Source organism: Ursus maritimus, unplaced genomic scaffold (genome assembly GCF_017311325.1).
Source record: "Ursus maritimus isolate PB19 unplaced genomic scaffold, ASM1731132v1 scaffold_2, whole genome shotgun sequence".
Taxonomy (NCBI): Eukaryota; Metazoa; Chordata; class Mammalia; order Carnivora; family Ursidae; genus Ursus; species Ursus maritimus.
In genome coordinates, this window is record NW_024424452.1 from 75678730 (window position 1) to 75697273 (window position 18544).

The window sequence follows — 18544 nt, forward strand, 5'->3', positions numbered from 1 at the left end:
GGCTCCCCACTGAGCCTCCATCTGGGGACTTCAGGATTGTGACCTGAGCCGAAGACAGCTGCTTAACCAGCTGGGCCACCTTGGGGCCCTGAACATTTATAAATGTTTTAAAATATGTCTCTTTTTTCCTGTTTGTTATCAGCAGAAAGTAAGTAGAACTGTGTGGCTCCAAAGGGGAGACTTGGTCAATGAGATTGCTAGGCATAGGTACAGTAGTGGGTATTTCCTACTGCTTCTAGTTATGGAAGAGAGAGTCCTGGGGTGTTTTGTTTTGTTCTTTGATACCTTGAGCCCAGTGTTTATAGTTAAAGGTGAAACCTGAACCATGTATGGTATATTAGCAGTGTTCATTATGAATGTAAAGTTAGCATATTTATTCTCTAATAAACTAAATTTTGAGTTTAAAATAGATTCCTTGAAAAGATTACAAAACCACTTATTGCCTGTGTTTTCCTTTTCATAGTATATAGGGTTGTTAGAATATTTAAATCATCTTTTCAGTGGCTTGATAGTTTAATATAATTTCTACACTGGATTAATGTTGGAGGTGTGTGGCTTAGTTTTAAAATTCTTCTAAGATAGAAGGAAATAATAGTTCAAGATTCCATTAACCCCTGTTGTCTTTCTATATTGTTTTAAGAATAAATTGAGCAATAAAATAGATTTTCTAAGAAAGTTGATGTTATTGACCTTTAGTTGCAGCTCGACATGGATTACAGAGTCTTGGAAAAGTTGGTATTTCACGGCGTATGCCTCCACCTGCTAACCTCCCAAGTCTCAAAGCAGAAAATAAAGGCAATGACCCTAATGTGAACATTGTACCTAAAGATGGCACAGGATGGGCGTCCAAACAAGAGCAGCATGAAGAAGAAAAGTGAGTCAAAGTTAACTAAAAAATCAAACTGTTTCTTTGTAGGGAACCTATTCTTTTGCTTTTTTTAAGATTTTATTTTTAAGTAATCTCCACACCCAACGTTGAGCTCAAACCCATAACCCTGAGATCAGGAGTTGCACACTCCAGCGACTGAGCTAGCAGGCCACCCCTGTAGGGAACTTCTGTTTGAGTTTGTTCTGTGTGCTAGACGTTGAACCGTATGTATGTTAGATACCTCCATTTGAAGGCCATTTGAAGTCATTTACATAGTCAACCTTTTGATGAATTTTTTGTGTGTGTGAGTAGGTTTAGTGGCAGTATTTCCATCTATCAAGGTGGAACAGATGACAGAATTGCTAATCACAGCTTTTCTTATATACTGAATACTTATATACTGAATAAAGAATTAGCAAGCAGGCTACAATAGAATTAATGTCCCTCTTAATTATTTGGCATATATTTAGCATTCCGTATTTCAGGGATTATACAGAATTCTTAGTTTATTGAATGACCAAGTGAAGTAGTGGTAATTTAGAAAAGTAATACAAGTAATTGGGTACTTGATGCTTTTTGCCTGTATCATCAAATTTCTGTACTCCTGTTTGGGGAGCTTCATATAGTAAATTTGACTTTACTTGGATAAGACTTGTCAGAGACATTGTTCTCTGTTTCTTAGTTGTTGTAGAATTATTTTGTAGTAGCAAGCCAGTTACAGGTCTGAGTGTACCAGAAATACATTGCCTCTCTTAAGTCTCTTAACTACTACCTTTTTCATTTTCAAGCATTAACTCATTACAAAGATTGAATAAAACTTTAGATTTTTTTTTTTAAGATTTTTTTTTTTTTTAATTTATTTGACAGAGATAGAGACAGCCAGCGAGAGAGGGAACACAAGCAGGGGGAATGGGAGAGGAAGAAGCAGGCTCATAGCGGAGGAGCCTGATGTGAGGCTCGATCCCATAACGCCGGGATCACGCCCTGAGCCGAAGGCAGACGCTTAACCGCTGTGCCACCCAGGCGCCCCAACTTTAGATTCTTTTAAAGCACCTTTTACTCAGGCACCTGGGTGGCTCAGTCATTCAAGTGTCCAACTTTTGACTTTGGCTAAAGTCATGATTTCAGGATTGTGAGATTGAGCCCCGCATTGGGCTCTGCGATGGGCGTGGAGCCCGCCTAAGAATCTCTCTGCCCCTCCCCCCCCAAAACACCTTTTGTTCATGGGGATGTATCAGGCAAGTTGCTGTTAACCGCTTTGAATAACAGTAATAAGTACAGTGGTGAACCTGTTGACTGCCAAGCTGGAGAGTTTGCTTAGCCTTAGCCCTGGCCAAGTCTACCAGTCCAGACAGTATGTATGCCTATAATGTTATTTCTAATTATACATAAATGTTTACTTCTTTAAAATAGATTTTGGTAGCTATACTCAATAATGAGTGTTTCTTTTTTTCTTTTTTACAAAATGAAAAACAAGTAAAGCTGTCTTCTCCTTGGGTTATTCAAAGGAAGAAATGAAAGGGGATGAAAATAGCTATACCTTATTTAAAGGAATGTTGCAGAGGAAAAACATTTGTGAGAGATGCATCTATGAGTAAATACATAGCCAAAACAGTTCATACAGAAATTTACCTTAACTACAATATTCATTTTTATTTTATTTAAACATACAATATCTGAAATAATGGATTCATATTTTTTTTAAGAACACCAGAAGTTCCACCAGCACAGCCAAAACCTGGGGTTGCAGCTCCCCCAGAAGTAGCACCTGCTCCCAAATCTTGGGCCAGTAACAAGCAAGGTGGGCAAGGAGATGGTAAGTGGACATTAGCTGGGGAAACCGGCTAGGTTTGATAGTTACTGAACAGCCATGCAGGAGATAAGGGGTGGATTTTGACAGGGGCAGAGAACATTGTCAAGGATATACTCAGGTCCTAAAAAAGCGTCTTTTCTTTCATCTCTTGGCACTAGACCCATGTATGAGCCAATGATAGGGATTTTAAAGGAGTCTTTAGGATACCCTCTGTCCCACATTGTTTTATTTTCACCCTACATGACCAGAAAAACTTTGTACCTACTCTTTGGGGCATAAAAGTACCCAGACACTGTGTAAATTGCTAGAAACTATATTCATCACCATCTGTGCTCCCTAACCTCTTCTATTTCAAACATGTGCTACTCAGGATTTCCATGGTAGGGAAGAGCCAGACAGTAGCTGTAATACTATTCCCCCCACCAAGGAATGATGGACACCCCAGCAAAATTTAAATTTCCCACTTGCAAAACGGGAAAGATCTATAAAACATTGTATAGAAAATCTAGGTCCTGTCTACACCCTCAAGCTAGTAAAATCAGATCTTTTAATTTGTGGAAGCATTAAGTAAATAGGCAAGTAGGTAGGTAGATGGGTGAATGGGTGACTAGTGAGGTGCAACCAGTATCTCAGTCATAAATTTAGTGAAGGCTGTTAAGCCTCATTGTGATACTTGCAGTGTTGATTCATATATGCTGTTTCAGTAATATTATTTGATTCTTAGAGTTATTAGCAAAGGAATTTGACTTTTTGAAAATGTAAGGAGTCGTAGTAAAAGAAAAATGGGAGTGAAACTCTCATTTTCCTTATCATCTTTAATGAGTCCTGAACAGTGTCTGGCAGATTCCTTTTAGATTTTTATCTCCTCATGGCTGTTCATTAACTTTCCAAGGGATTCTAATTTTAAATACATTTTAAAATTTTATGGATATAAACAGTGGAATAATTATATATATATATATAAACTACATAATATATATATAAAAGTGGAACAGTTTATCAGAGAAAAGCAGAGACTTCTATCCTGGGAGGGTTTTTTCATTATCTTCAGTATAAAAGTTACATTTAATGTTTTAAAAAAATCTGTAGGAATCCAGGTGAATAGTCATTTTCAGCAAGAATTTCCCAGCCTGCAGGCAGCTGGGGATCAGGAAAAAAAAGAAAAAGAAACAAGTGATGACAATTATGGACCTGGACCCAGTTTACGCCCACCAAGTAAGAATACTTTTTATTTCATAAAGATAGTGAATGAGATTATATTTGTATTTTATTTTGTAAGATAACCTGCCCAGTATTAGTACATGTGACTTACCTAGTTTGAAAAGACAGAGCAACTGCCGTCATTCCGGTGTGGTTCTCACATGCACAGCATTGGTATAACTTAACATGTTGGAAATGTACATCTTGGGCCTCACAGTCAACCCACTAAATTAGAAATCTGCATTTTAACAAGATTCCTGAGTGAGTTCTTTGCACATTAATATTGGTCATTTTTACAGTAGTAAAAATTTTGAACCAACCTCCCTAATATGCAAATATTTATTTGTAAATTATATCCATTTATTTGCTACTCTGTTAACATTCAGCGATCCCGTGCTTTCTGAACTCATAGCGAAGAGCCAAATAAATTTGGGTAGTAAGAAATACTTGTATTTTGGACATAAAGGAAAAACTACAAATAGAATATAAAATCCTTGAGATTAAATGTCTCATTTATTAATTATATTAGTTTCCTATTGTCATTACCAAATATCTCAAAGAATCCTGTATACATGGGAGATTTCTCTTTTCAGTGATGGTTACAAATCTCTATTTCTGATAACCTAATACATTTCATTTTTATGGCTCATTTCTTGTCTGGGTAAATCATCTTTTCTTATTTTTATTTTTAATTTCTATTATGTAGTTGATGCATTTATATTAGAAATAGGTTATCAGCTCTGTTTTCTTTCTTTCTTTAAGTTTTTTAAGTAATTTCTACACCCAACATGGGGCTCGAATTTATAACCCTGAGATCGGGAGTTCCATACTGTACCCACAGAGCCAGCCAGGCACCCCTCTCCTATTTTCTTGTTCAGTTGATTTTCACCAGTTATCTGTTCCTGCATAACAAATTTGGGAGCTGCTTAGCTAAGAGTTGTGGCTAAGGAACTCTCTCAACCTTGCAGTATGTCATCTGATGCCCCCTTGATGGGGCTGCTGTTTCAGGCTCACTCATGGTAGCTCTTTTGTGTGTGGGCTCCTCACAGCATTGCTTCCCCAAGAGGAAGTAAAGAGGGACTGGACTACTCCCATTCAGGATGGAAGCCCAGTCTTTTATAACTTAATCCCGTAAGAGAAACATCATCACTGCTGCTTTATTCTGTAGGTGACCCAAACCAATCCTGGTCCACTGAGAGGAGGCTACTACACAGGATGAGAATACCAGGAGATAGAAACCCATTTGGGGTCATCTTAGAGGCTACCTACCAAAGAGATACCCTTATAAAATCCTTTACCTGTTTTACTGAGTGTAGTTTTACCAGATAATATAGTCACTGAATTTGTCCCCCTTGGGCACATGTACCTAGCCATGGCAGCCGGAAAACAATTGAGGGCATCACTGTTATCACAGGACTCCAGCCCTCTTCCCTCAGGACACCTCAAGTACAACAGTGACTTTAATCTCTATATCAAATATTGGTAAAGCTCGATAGAGAAGTTCTAATATTTTCTTCCCCAACCCCAGTATTTGCTTTTGGTGGTACCCTCTGTGGTACATCTGCTCTGCTTTGGAAGCTACTGTTCTTGATTACCTAAACACTTTGAGAGCAGTAGGGTCTAGATTAGATTTTCACTTCTCCTTCACTGTGTTTTGTTACTCTATTGAATTTTGAAATGTGCCTGGTTTGATTTCACTGTATTCCATTTTCAGCTTCTTATGCCCTTCCCCCCCCTTTTTAAAGATTTTATTTATTTATTCGACAGAGATAGAGACAGCCAGTGAGAGAGGGAACACAGGCAGGGGGAGTGGGAGAGGAAGAAGCAGGCTCATAGCGGAGGAGCCTGATGTGGGGCTCGATCCCATAACTCCGGGATCACACCCTGAGCCGAAGGCAGATGCTTAACCGCTGTGCCACCCAGGCGCCCCCCCTCCCCCCTTTTTAATTTCAATTCTGAACTCTGTGGTGCTGTTTCTTTGTTTTAATTGAATTTCTAATCTCTCTCCATACCAGATGTTGCTTGTTGGAGAGATGGTGGTAAGTCTGCTGGCTCACCCTTGACATCTGACCAAGATGAAAAGGTCTCTGGCCAGGATGAAAGCACAGCCGGAACATCAGAACAAAATGATATCCTCAAAGTGGTGGAAAAGAGGATAGCTTGTGGTCCTCCACAGGCTAAACTGAATGGACAACAGCCTGCTCTCGCTTCCCAGTACAGAGCTATGATGCCTCCTTATGTAAGTATTGTTAAAGAAGCAAACTGTTAAATAAGAGGTTTTCGCTCTGGGTTCCAAGGAGAGAATTAGAATATGGAAAAGTTTAGGTCCTTATTTGCATTAACATCTAACTAAAAATTAGCATTTTCCTTGATTATGGATGCAGGACATAAATCACAGAAGTATCGGGAGTACCCTAATTTTTATCATTAATAGGGATCGTAGATACTTTCGTATCCTGTCATACTGTGGATATGGCAAAATAAACTCAGTAATACTTCAAATTTAGACCCATAGGTAGCCCCACTTGTTATTTAATGAAAGCACATACATTACCATATCAGAAATCTGTTTTTTAAATATTGTGTTAACAGAATTTTAGCAGACTTGTTTTCTTTTTTGGTACTCTGTATGTTAGATTATGGATTTAAAACATTCTATGAGAAGAGATTCGTAGGATTGACTAGACTGCCACAGGGGTTGTTCATGGCACAGAAAAGGTTAATACGAGCTTCAGTTCTAAAGTTTTTATTGGTGAACACACCTTTACATTCTTTTTAACTTCTTCTTATGGAATATTTTGAACACATGCAAAAACAGCAATAATAGTACAATGAACCTCCCCCTTCTTCCATAGCTACCATCCGTCTTCAGTAGTTATCAACTTGGGGTCAGTCTTGATTCAGCTATTTCCCACCACCTCCAATTACTGAAGCAAATCCTAGATACATCATTTCATCCATATATATTTTAGGTTGTATTTTAAAACATAAAGACGAGGAGAAAAATCCACCTTGGCATTATCGCACCTAAAAGGAAAGTTTGTTTTTTTTTATTAAAAAAAAATTTTTTTAAAGATATATTTATTTATTTATGGGTGGGACAGAGAGAGGGGGAGGGAGAGTCTTAAGTAGAATCCTCCCTGAGCACAGACCCTGTCATGGGCTCGATCTCACCACCCTGAGATCACAGCCTGAGCCGAAACCAAGAGTCGGACACCCAACTGACTGTGCCACCCAGGCGCCCCTATGAAGAGTTTTTAAAAATATCAAGTCGGTATTCCGATTCCGATTTCTCTGATTATCTCATGATTAGGATCCAAATAACATCTATTCTTTGAGATTGGTTGTTATTTTTCTTAGGAATCCTTTTTTCTTTGGTTACTTCTTTCCTTCCATTTCTCTCTCTCTCTCTCTCTCTTTTTTTTTTTTTTTTTTTTTTTTTTTTTTTTGAGTTATAATTTATTTGTTACCCTGTGGAGTTTTTCATAGTCTGGATTTTGCTGATTCTATCTTTGTAGCTTTATTTAATATATACTTGTGACTCACATTTCTATAAATTAATAGGTAGATATGGTGCCCTCATACATTTGTTTGCGTTCAGCCTCCTGTGAAATGATATGGTAAATTACATGTGCCCAAGTAAATTAACATTTTTCAGGAGACCATTAATCTCAAAGAGAGTTAAGAGTCTGGTTCTTATATTTATTTTTATTATGATTTAATTCCTAAGTATTCAGGCTCTAAATATCCATATTTTTTCATACTTTGTATTTCTTTGTATTATTTAATTATTCTAGGGTAGAGGAAAGAAATTATTAAAAATAATTTTTGTTAAAAATTTGGGAACATGATAAAAATCAGTCTTATATGCTAACCTGGCATTGAAAAATTATTTACACTTAACTGCTTGTCTCCTAATAGTTTCCAAATTGTTCTTCCAAAGACCCCTGAATTTTCAGGCCTGGGGGTGGGGTGGTAGAAGGGAAAGTTTTAAAAGGGGAGACCAAGCAGGCTTTGTTCCCAGTTTCATCAATCTTTTTATTTGAATAATGAGTTCCACTAATTAACAAAAACAAAAATGTTTTTAAAACCTTCACTGTATATTGAGAATTTAAAGATTATTTCTACAAGTATTTTTGTGGCAAATTCCTAAATTTTAAGCATTTAATACATGAAATTAATCTCTGTTTCCTGACTAATCAGCCAAAGAGGGATCTAATGAAACTTTACCTATGAATATTTGCCTCCAACTGTTTTTTTGCTAACTTCAGTACAGGATGATGTAACCAAAAAATTCTCAGTATTTGCCACAAAAAGCTTCTCTATTTGAGCTTCGGCTGCTGCTTAACTTATTTTTAATTAGTTTTGCTCTAACCCTACTTAGAAATTGCATCTTTAGATGGAATGATCATATAAACATAGCCTTTTCTTCAAGTACAGAGTAATTTCTTTACCTAACAGGTTTTGTTTTCTTGTTTTTTTTTAAGAGAGCTAATCTATTTCAGGATATAAATTATGTATTTTAGGTAATACAGTCTTCTTTTCTTCCTTGCCTGGCTGTCTTCCCCTCTCACTCCCTCCCACCCTCTCTCCTTCTTTCTTTCCTTCTTTCTTTTTTCTCCCTCTTTCGTTCTTTCTTTCTTTCATTTTCTTCTTGTATTTTGACCTGGTTATAAGCAAATAGTTATAAGCACCTCTTTTGACATCTCTTCCCTTCCCTTGGTGGTATTGTCTTCATAATCTATCTTACAACTTCTCCTAAACTTAGCTTCTCAAATCCCAGGTTCCATAGAGAGCAAACATCCTTGTTTATGATAACGATCTGTGTATTAACTTGAATCAGAATCCACCTATTTCCCACCCATGGGAAATTCTTCCATACCCACTGTCTTCCTCACTCCTCTGGATTGTGGACTATACTTTTATCTAAACTGACTTTCTCTTTATCAACAAATCTGCCCTCAGTTGATCTACTGCATTATGATGAAGTGTCACATTATTTCCTTTCAAATATTTGAATTTGGTAGGGCTTTGCAGTTCTCTGGGGTATATGCATGTTGTCTTTTTAGGTTTTTCACGTTGGTTCATAATCATTTATGTGATTTTGTTAATGGGATAGCGGAAGTTCTTCCTGGGATGTGTCCTAGTTATTATCTGTATTTGTAAAGTCTTGCTAGATGCGTAGTCTTAACAGATGGCTTGTTATTGAGGATGAATGATGATTTATACCAGCTGATACAGCTAATTATTCATAGAATGGTTTATTATAATCTTTCTATAAATTGTAATCTCATGTTTAGTTAGGGTAATCTTTTTACATATATATGTGTATATATATATATTTTACGTATATATGTATATATTTTTTACATATATATGTATATGTAAATACATATATATTTTTTACATATATATATATAAATAAATAAAAACTTGGTTGCAGAATTTATCAATTTTGTTTTTTTCATTTAGATGTTTCAGCAATATCCGAGGATGGCGTATCCTCCTCTTCACGGTCCCATGAGGTTTCCACCTTCTTTATCTGAAACAAACAAGTAAGACTATTAAATGATAAAAGTTGCTAAGGCACAAAGGCACATATATCCTCATTAAGATTTTCTGGAGATTGGAAGAAAAAAAAAGGTGTTCTGGAGGTCGAATGGATTGTGATGATTGATTGATTCATTATTTTGACCTCAGAGTACAGTTGCCATGAACAAATAATTGACTTTTATAAGACAGAACAAAAATACTTTATTTTTCTAAAACTTTAAATTAATTGACATAAGATTCTGAAAATTGAAAATCATGGCCCTAACAAGACATGACAGTTGTTTATCCCTTCTTCCTTCCATGAGGTTAATGACTCCCCATTTTCTTTTCTTTTTTTTCTTAACGTGAGACTTGAGCATTCTCCTCAATGATTTTTCTTAACATTCTTCATTTTGATATTAGTAGTAGTCTTAGCCATATTATTCTTTAACATATTTGTTTTATTTTAAATTTTCAGGAGTTAAAAAACCCATTGTCTGATATTAAATACTTGCAACAGATTTATATATTGTCCTGAATTTATGTATTAATATTAGAATTTCTTCATACACACGTCAGGTGCAAAATATTTTCTACATCAGACAATACTAATGTTGAATTAAAATGAACTAAATTCCAATCTTTTAATATTTACGTATTTTAGAATCATTAAAACTTTGTATCTTTTCCCCTCATAACCTTTTGTTCATTAGAGGCCTTCGAGGAAGGGGCCCACCACCTTCATGGGCCTCAGAGCCTGAACGCCCTTCCATCCTTAGTGCATCAGAGCTAAAGGAGCTTGATAAATTTGATAACCTAGATGCTGAAGCTGATGAAGGTTGGGCAGGTAAGAGGCAAAATCAAGCATTTTTAGTTTTTAGACGTTTTTAAACAGTCAATCTGAATTTTCCTTAATTTAATAGGTGCTCAGATGGAAGTAGATTATACGGAACAACTGAATTTCAGTGATGATGATGAGCAAGGAAGTAGTACTCCTAAAGAGAACAGCAGGTAAGCTGTTGGAATGCCTTCCACAAGTAATACTATGAATTTATTGGTATAACATTATCCAGTTATGCAGAGAGGCTTCATTAATAGTCATTTGTTCCTTTTTTATAGAATTTCTACATTCTCTTCCAAGAATTTACTGAGTGAGAGGTGATTAATAAGTCAAATTTTAAAAGTAAAGCTAATCAAGGAATTAAAGTTTGATGCTTCTAAAGAAAATACATATTTTAAAAAAGATGTTTAGATCCTGGCCATCTAATTGGTGATATTTTGAAAGACAATATCAGGGACTCTATCAAACTTGTTACTTGCTTGAACTGATTCATATTTACGAATTGGAGAAAAATTACTTGAGTTACTGTAGCTGTTTCAGTCAAGTCTAAAAGATTTTTTAAACTTCAGCAAGCAGCATTAAAGTTTGAAAAATGGGAGCTTTTCATCTCTGATATAGGGGCATCAGAGTCAGAAATATATGGGTTGTATACCATAAAAATTGCGCTCTTAAAATATAAGGAGCTTGCATGCACATGTTGGTAGAGGTTTCTAGCCATGGTGTTGTAATATACTGCTGTTTCATGATCAGTTACAAGATGCCTGGCACTTGTGATTTTAAAAAATACTATAGTTTGACTTCTGTCTTTTCAGTAAGTCAGAATAAATTAGAATACAGTCACTTAGATGAGACTTTTTGGATGGGGGTGATAGAAAATGGTGGGGATATATTCCTTTGTGAAGTTGTATGTCAAGTGTTGAGTGTCCATATTTGACAACTGCTCTACTGCACTTTATACCTGGTAATGATAACTTGGCCAAACCCAGTTCCTAATACATTACAGATACATATTTACTGAATGAGTGAATGAATAAATGAATAGCACCACTAGGTCACAAGACCATCCCATTCCTTGATATACTCCTACTTCCCCCACTAAAACTATATAGAAATAATCTTTTTTATATAGACAAAATGCTTTTACTTGTGGTATAGTCTGTCTACTTTACTTTCTTATTTCATCTGGATTTTGATTCCTTAGTGAGGATCAAGGTTCAAAAGCTTCTGAAAACACTGAAAACCGAAAAGAGGCAGATGAAGCTTGCAACGCTAAGTCATCTTCTCAGATACCTGCCCAGCCATCAATATCAAAAGGTCCTTATGGGAAGGGACCTCCATTTAATCAGGTTTGTTTTACTCAAGGAGACCATTGTCACTACCTGTACTTGCGGTTGAATTCATCTTACCGTAAAGTTGAAAGAAGAATTAGGAAAGGAAACTATCTTTTGTTGTGAATAGTTGTAGATCTAAACCATAATTTTATTGTATATTAACAGGAACTGTCAATACAGTAGCTAAAATTATCAAGTAGAAACTAAAGTTTCACTATTTTTCTATCTTCTAACAGTTTGGTCTTATTAAAGTGAAGGTATAAGCTGTTTTTCCAAACATTGTTAAGTGCTTTATGGTTTACTGAGTACTTTGTAAATTGTAGTCCATATTCATAATGTGAAATAGTATGCTGAGTAGGGAAATCACACGTAAGGAGTAGAGAAATCTATTAAGTGTGAGTCTTTTTGAAGAACGTTGTTGAAGAAAGGAAATAATGTGGGTAAACAGATACACTTGATCCTACTTCCAAGAAACTGCATAGCCAGCTGGGAATTAAAAAGGGCTTTCATCTGGAGAGTCCACTTACCTCATAGTGCAGTCAGCATGTATTTGTTGAATTCATACAAAACGGAGGGAGGAGCTGGTCCCTTCAAGGAGATAAAGGTAGGTAGCTAACAGTCTCTAAAATGACACTGTAATAAATGGTGTGACAGAGCACACATAATGAATTCTTAGAGCATTCTCTGGAAAAGGTTTTGCAGAAGACTTGGTACTCGAAGTGGGAATTAGCCAGTAAACAAAGGGAAGAGAGAAATTTCAAGCAGTGGGAACATGTTCAGGGTGGAGAAGCATGAGAAAGCATGGCACATTTAGAAGTCTCCAGTAGTTTGATATAGGAGAGGAGTTAAAGAGAGCTGTGTAACAACCAGTTGTTAAATGTATGCTATACAAGGAAGTTTGAAGTTTATTCTTAAGGCGTTGGTTAATCATTGGAGAATAAATTTGTGAACTCTGAAAAAGGATTTTTTAGGTGTTTTTTTTTTTAAACAAAATTCATGTTTTATGTGACTAATTTATTGGCTTAACATGGGGAGTGATAATTCCTTTCTCATGAACGAATAGAGGAATATCGTATGCCATATCTTAATGTCTTGATTTGTATGTGTGTGTGTGACTTTGATGTATATATTAGCAAGTGAATAGTGTAAGTGTAGCAGGTGAATATGTATTATTTGATTCCAGTATGTTTAGATGTTTCATTTCTTTAGGTAAATCTCATACATTTAGTTTGCCATTAGGAAAAAATTCAGAAAAAGAATATGGCTTACGTAAAATAAAATTTCAAAATTAAAGGCATACTTCTCCACAGCCAAATTACCTGTGGTAGAATTTCAGAATTTACACACTAAAATTCTAGTTTTTGCAAAGTCCATTTGAGATTCTAATCTTATTAAAATGGCAGAGTGATTTTATAGAATATAATGTTACCGTGCAGTGAGTGGTGTGTTTTTATTAAAAAAGAGAAAAGGATGAAGATGGTTCACTGTTCGCAGTCTTCTAGTGCCACTGGAAAAAACTTAAGTACGTTCAGAAATATTTCCAGTAGATAACTTTTATCTGGTTATTTTGTAATAGTCCTTATCTTTATAATAGGAACGTGGACCATCTTCACACCTGCCACCACCTCCAAAATTGCTTGCACAGCAGGTAAATCTTAAATGCTTCTTTGTGGTCTGTATGTATTATTTGACTTTATATGTTTTAATGGAAAGATTTCTGTATGTTTCTTATTTATAACTTTTATGAAACATGGATATTACCTGGTTAGTTCTTTGCATATCTTCCTCTTTTATCTGCTCCTCTTCATTCTCAGCTGATATGCATGCTCCTAATTTCACTAAGAAAATTAGAACCAACTGTTTTTCCTGTTTCAGTGCCCTTCCTGTCCTTCCTGCTAATGGCAACCCTTCCACTGTTACCTTGCTCCCATCTTCTATCATTTATTGGTTAACATTGTCTCCCATCTTAAGAAACTTTTAAAAAATCAGCCCTTCTTTAACTCTTACTACCCTCCATCCCCCTATAGTTTCCACTCTATTTCTCTGTTCTCCATTATGGCAAAATTGTTTTAGTGAGCTGTTTGCACTTACTGTCTTCACTTTCTCTCTCATTAACCCTTTACAGTTACACTTTTTCATCACCACCATACCTTTGAAACTATTATTGTGAAGGTCAGTAGTGATTTCCATCTTGCCAAATTCAGTTCTTTTGTCTTCATTTTACTTAATTTCAGTAGTAGTTGACATAGCTAATCTTTCCATCCTTCTTTAAAGACTTTTTTTTTTTTTTTTTTTTTTGGGGACATCACACTATTGTGTTCTCTTTCTTCAATTTGTATTTCTTCTGGGCCTTTATTGGGGGGACGCACACACACGCACACAGGAAGGGAGAGGGGTAGAGATAGGGGGAGAGAGAGAGAGAGAGAATCCCAAGCAGACTCCTTACTGAATGTGGAGCCTAATGCGGGACTCAGTCCCTCAACCCTGAGATCATGACCTGGGCTGAAACTAAGAGTTAGACGCTTAACTGACTAAGCCACCCAGGTGTTCCTGGGTGTTGGAGGATTAAGGGCTGTGTTCTTATTCCTTTTTCTGACTGTATCCTTTCCCTGGAAGATCTCATATATGTGCTTATGGTACATTTATCTGTAGCCCTTAAAGTGCTACTCTGACTTCATATCAGTCATGTATTTAGTGATCAATTAAGCATCTCCACTTGGATTTCTGATAGATACATCCAAACCATAACAATATCCTCGCCCCACCGCGCGCGCGCACACGCACGCGCACACACACACACACACATATGTATACACACACACACACGGCCCTGCTTCTTCCCTTGTCTTCCCATCTTAGGTAATGGCATTATAATTTACCCATTTGCTCAAGTTAAAACCTAGAAGTCACTCAAAACTCTTTCCTCTTTTTTTATCATACATCCAGTCTAATCTATCAGCAGATTATGTCACCCCTACCTTCGGAATATATTCCTACACTGAGTAATGGCCTACCACTCGTTACATTTCATTTGAACTATCACAGTAGGTCCCTAATAGGTCTTATTTTCCACTGTGGTTCCTGCTTACCTGCCACCTCCATCCTAGAATAGATAACAGTCTTTGAAAACTGTGTATATTGGATCAGTCTTTTCTTAGTTCCTTCCAGTGGTCATTAAGGTCTCTGTCTACTCTCCTCATTTTATCTAGTTTTCTCTTTGTTCTTGCCACACAGCTTTATAAAACACATTTTATTTGCTGTTTCCTCTGACTAGAGGAATGTTTTCCAGAGATCCTTCTTCTAATCAAATTCTTTGCTCAGGTGTTACACTTCGCAGGCCTTCCCTGATCACCCTACTGTGATAGGCATACGTACCACAACCATCACCATCATCTCCACCAGTCACTTTCCTTTTAACCACTGAATGCCCTTTATGGTATTTTTATATACATACAAGCTAAAACTAAACATCTGGAAGAAAGTGTAGGAAAAAAAATCTTTAAACTTGGGTCAACAAAGATGCAATTCACAAAAGACATAGATTAGGGAAAAAAAATCAGTTGGAGTTTTAGAAACATCTCTGAGGCAATGAAAAAATATGTCCACAAAAAAAATATAACTAATATATCTGACCAAGAACATGTGTGTGTGTGTATATATATATATATATATTTTTTTTTTTTTTAAGAAAGGAATTTATTTATGTATTTATTTTTAAAGATTTTATTTATTTGCCAGAGAGAGAACACAAGCAGGGGGGAGAGGCAGGCAGAGGGAGAAGCAGACTCCCTGCTGAGCAAGGAGCCCGATAGGGGACTCGATTCTAGGACCCTGGTATCATCACCTGAGCCAAAGGCAGACGCTTAACTGTCTGAGCCACCCAGGTGTCCCTGGAACATATTTTTTAAAAGAAGAAAACAAACGGTTGCCTAGGTGGCTCAGTCGATTAAGTGTCTGCTTTCAGCTCAGGTCATGATCCTGGAGTCCTAGAATCAAGTCCCGCATCAGGCTCCCTGCTTTGCGTATCTCTCTCTCTCATGAATGAATAAATAAAATCCTAAAAAAAAAAAACCCCAAAAGCCCAAAAGACCCTTATAACTAATAAAAAGACAAATAGCCCAACAAAATGATTTGAACATTCACTTCACAAAATGAGATATACAAATGGTCAGTAAGTACACGAAAAGATGTTCAGTATCTTAAACACCAGGGAAATGCAAATTAAAACCACAGTGAGATTTTGTCACACATCCAAAATTTAAAGTGCTGGTGACACCAAGTACGGTGAGGGTATAAAGCAACCAGCACCCTCATATATTACTGGTGGAGCTATAAAACCTTGTAACCACTTTGGGAAACAGTTTGGCACTGTCTTAATAAAGTGAAAAATATTTAGTACATGATTCGGCAGTTGCACTCCTAAGTATTTATCCTAGAGAAATGAAAATACATGTATTTACACAAAGACTTAGGCATGAGTGTCCATAATTGTTTATTCATGGTTAAAAAACTAGAAGCAGTTTGGATCCACGTGTCCATCCACAAGTGAAATGATGTGCCCATGATGGAATACTGTCCAGCAATAGAATGGAACAGACGACTGATAGCCACCTCAAAACTATTATCCTGAGCACAAGAAGCCAGATACTAAAGAAAATGTAACTTGATGTATCCATATATATGGAACTGTAGGAAAGGTAAAACTACTCTGTATTGTCAGAAGCAGACCAGTGGTTGTTTGGGGTTAGAGGTGCTGGCAGATAAAGTGGTTTGCCTAAGACAGCACTGTTACTAAATGGTAAAGTCTGGATCATATATACATACATATACACATATATATATGTATGTATATATGTATATATATATGTATGTTTTATATTTAGTATTTTCGTCATACTGTTATTTTCTCATTTGTGAGGATTCTCACTGGTTAAATGGCTTTTTAGGTTTCTTCACCCTACTAGCTATTAAAATTAGTATTTTTAAAACAATTTTTTTTAGTTCCTTAACATTTCAGCCCTTCAGGTGCTCTTTTTGTTTTGCATAGTTGCTGGCAGTGATAGATAGTTGTTTTAGAACATACCAATTTAAAAGTAGGTCATTAAACTCAGTCTCTCAAGTGATATCCCACATTCCACTGTGAGTTCTAAGTATGCATTTCTGGATCTTTCAGTTCAAAGACCGAGAACTCTGTCTATACAGGCTGATTTCTAGAATTTCTCCTTCTCGAAGTGTTGGCAGTAGTAGTGTCTCCCATCTTTTTCACTTAGCATCTCTGGGTGTCTGTGGTTTTCCTGTAACTGCACTTTTGTTTTCTCAGGGCTCATATGACACCGTTCTGCCTCTTTATGGACTTTTCTCTCTCTTTAGGCATTCCATCTCTGACAGTTGCTGCTCTGAAAAGCACTCATGTTCTAAATTTCCTTCATGTCTAGATTTAGATTATGAAATTCATGTTGTGACAGCTTCTGATTTTATTCAACAAATTCTGTATGTGCAATAATGTCTGCCACGATAAATAGGTACATGGCCTAGATTAATTGTTCTGTCTTTGGGGAATTCTCTAAATTTAATATTTTCTCCATGCTGCTTGTTTGTATTTTAATATGTATGTTTAATCAGAAACATTTGTGACATTTTGTGGCGTTTTTCCTTCCCTCTTCATGTCTGTGATATCCGATGTTGGTTGGAAATAGATTTGTCATATTCACCTGGTAATTTATCATAATGTTTCAGCACCCTCCTCCAGACCGGCAGGCAGTACCTGGAAGACCAGGCCCTTTCCCCCCCAAGCAGCAAGTACCGGATGAAGATGAAATATGGAAGCAAAGAAGAAGACAGCAGTCAGAACTTTCTGCAGCAGTGGAACGCGCTCGGAAGCGACGTGAAGAGGAAGAGCGAAGAATGGAAGAACAAAGGAAGGCAGCATGTGCGGAGAAACTGAAACGATTGGATGAAAAGCTTGGCATAGTGGACAAACAACCATCTCCAGAGGAGATTAGAGAAAGGGAGCGAGAAAAAGAACGGGAGCGTGAGAAAGAACTTGAGAGAGAACAAGAACGGGAGCGAGAGAAGGAGAGAGAAAAAGAAAGGGAGAGGCAACAGGAGAAGGAGAAAGAACTGGAGAGAGAGCAGGAAAAACAGAGAGAACTGGAAAAGGAAAGAAAGCAAGAAAAAGAGAAAGAACTAGAACGACAGCAAGAAAAGGAGAAAGAACTGCAAAAGATGAAGGAACAGGAAAAGGAATGTGAGTTGGAGAAGAAAGAAAGGGAAAAAGTGGAGGAGAAAACCGAACACAAAGAACCTACTTTAGAGCCTATGGTAGAAAAACCAGAAAGTGAAACCAACTGTAGTAAAGGTATGAGAGTCTTGTTCTTTTATAAGAGGCTTCATAGTACTTCTGGTGTGGATGTTTGTGTGTTTGTAATATACATGTATGTAATCAGATAAAAATGAGGGTTGTTTTTTTTTTTTAAGATTGGTTTTATTATTTACTTATTTATTTATTTAGAGAGAGAGAGGGTGCACATGCATGTGAGCAGAGAGAAGGGCAGAGGGAGAGAGAATCTCAAGCAGACTCCCCACAGAGTGCAGAGCCTAACGTGGGGCTGGATCCCAGTACTCTGAGGTCATTCAGGAGTCAGACGCTTAACCATCTGAGCCACCCAGGCATCCCAGTTGAGTTTTTTTTTTTTTAAATAGAAGCTGAATTTTATTGGATATTTTAATATACTTTTTTCCGTAATTTTTTTATTGTGGTGAAATATACGTAACATAAAATTTAGCATTTTAACCTTATTTAGGTGTACAGTTTAATGGTTTTAATATATTCATAATGCTTTGCAGTCATCACCACCATCCATCTCCAGAACTCTTTCCATCTTATAAAACTGAAACTCTACCTATTAAACAATAGTTCCCTATTTTCCCCTCTCCTCAACCCCTTGGCAACCACTGTT

The 18544-nt window shown here is 36.6% G+C and overlaps 1 protein-coding gene across 7 annotated transcripts in view; it reads left to right on the forward strand.

The window, feature by feature from the left end:
• PRRC2C (proline rich coiled-coil 2C) overlaps window positions 1-18544 on the forward strand; it is a 92440-nt gene that overhangs the window by 22018 nt on the left and 51878 nt on the right. For 5 of the 7 annotated variants that reach the window (XM_008696197.2, XM_008696213.2, XM_008696205.2 and 2 more), the window contains exons 3-12: window positions 703-874; window positions 2575-2684; window positions 3771-3896; window positions 5897-6120; window positions 9354-9436; window positions 10127-10260; window positions 10337-10424; window positions 11456-11600; window positions 13180-13233; window positions 17322-17943. In XM_008696197.2, the coding sequence (XP_008694419.1) occupies window positions 703-874; window positions 2575-2684; window positions 3771-3896; window positions 5897-6120; window positions 9354-9436; window positions 10127-10260; window positions 10337-10424; window positions 11456-11600; window positions 13180-13233; window positions 17322-17943 (1758 nt within the window). Of the gene's footprint in view, window positions 1-696; window positions 875-2574; window positions 2685-3770; window positions 3897-5896; window positions 6121-9353; window positions 9437-10126; window positions 10261-10336; window positions 10425-11455; window positions 11601-13179; window positions 13234-17321; window positions 17944-18544 lie in introns of all 7 variants that reach the window. The other 2 variants (XM_008696190.2, XM_040636202.1) reach the window with 1 other exon arrangement.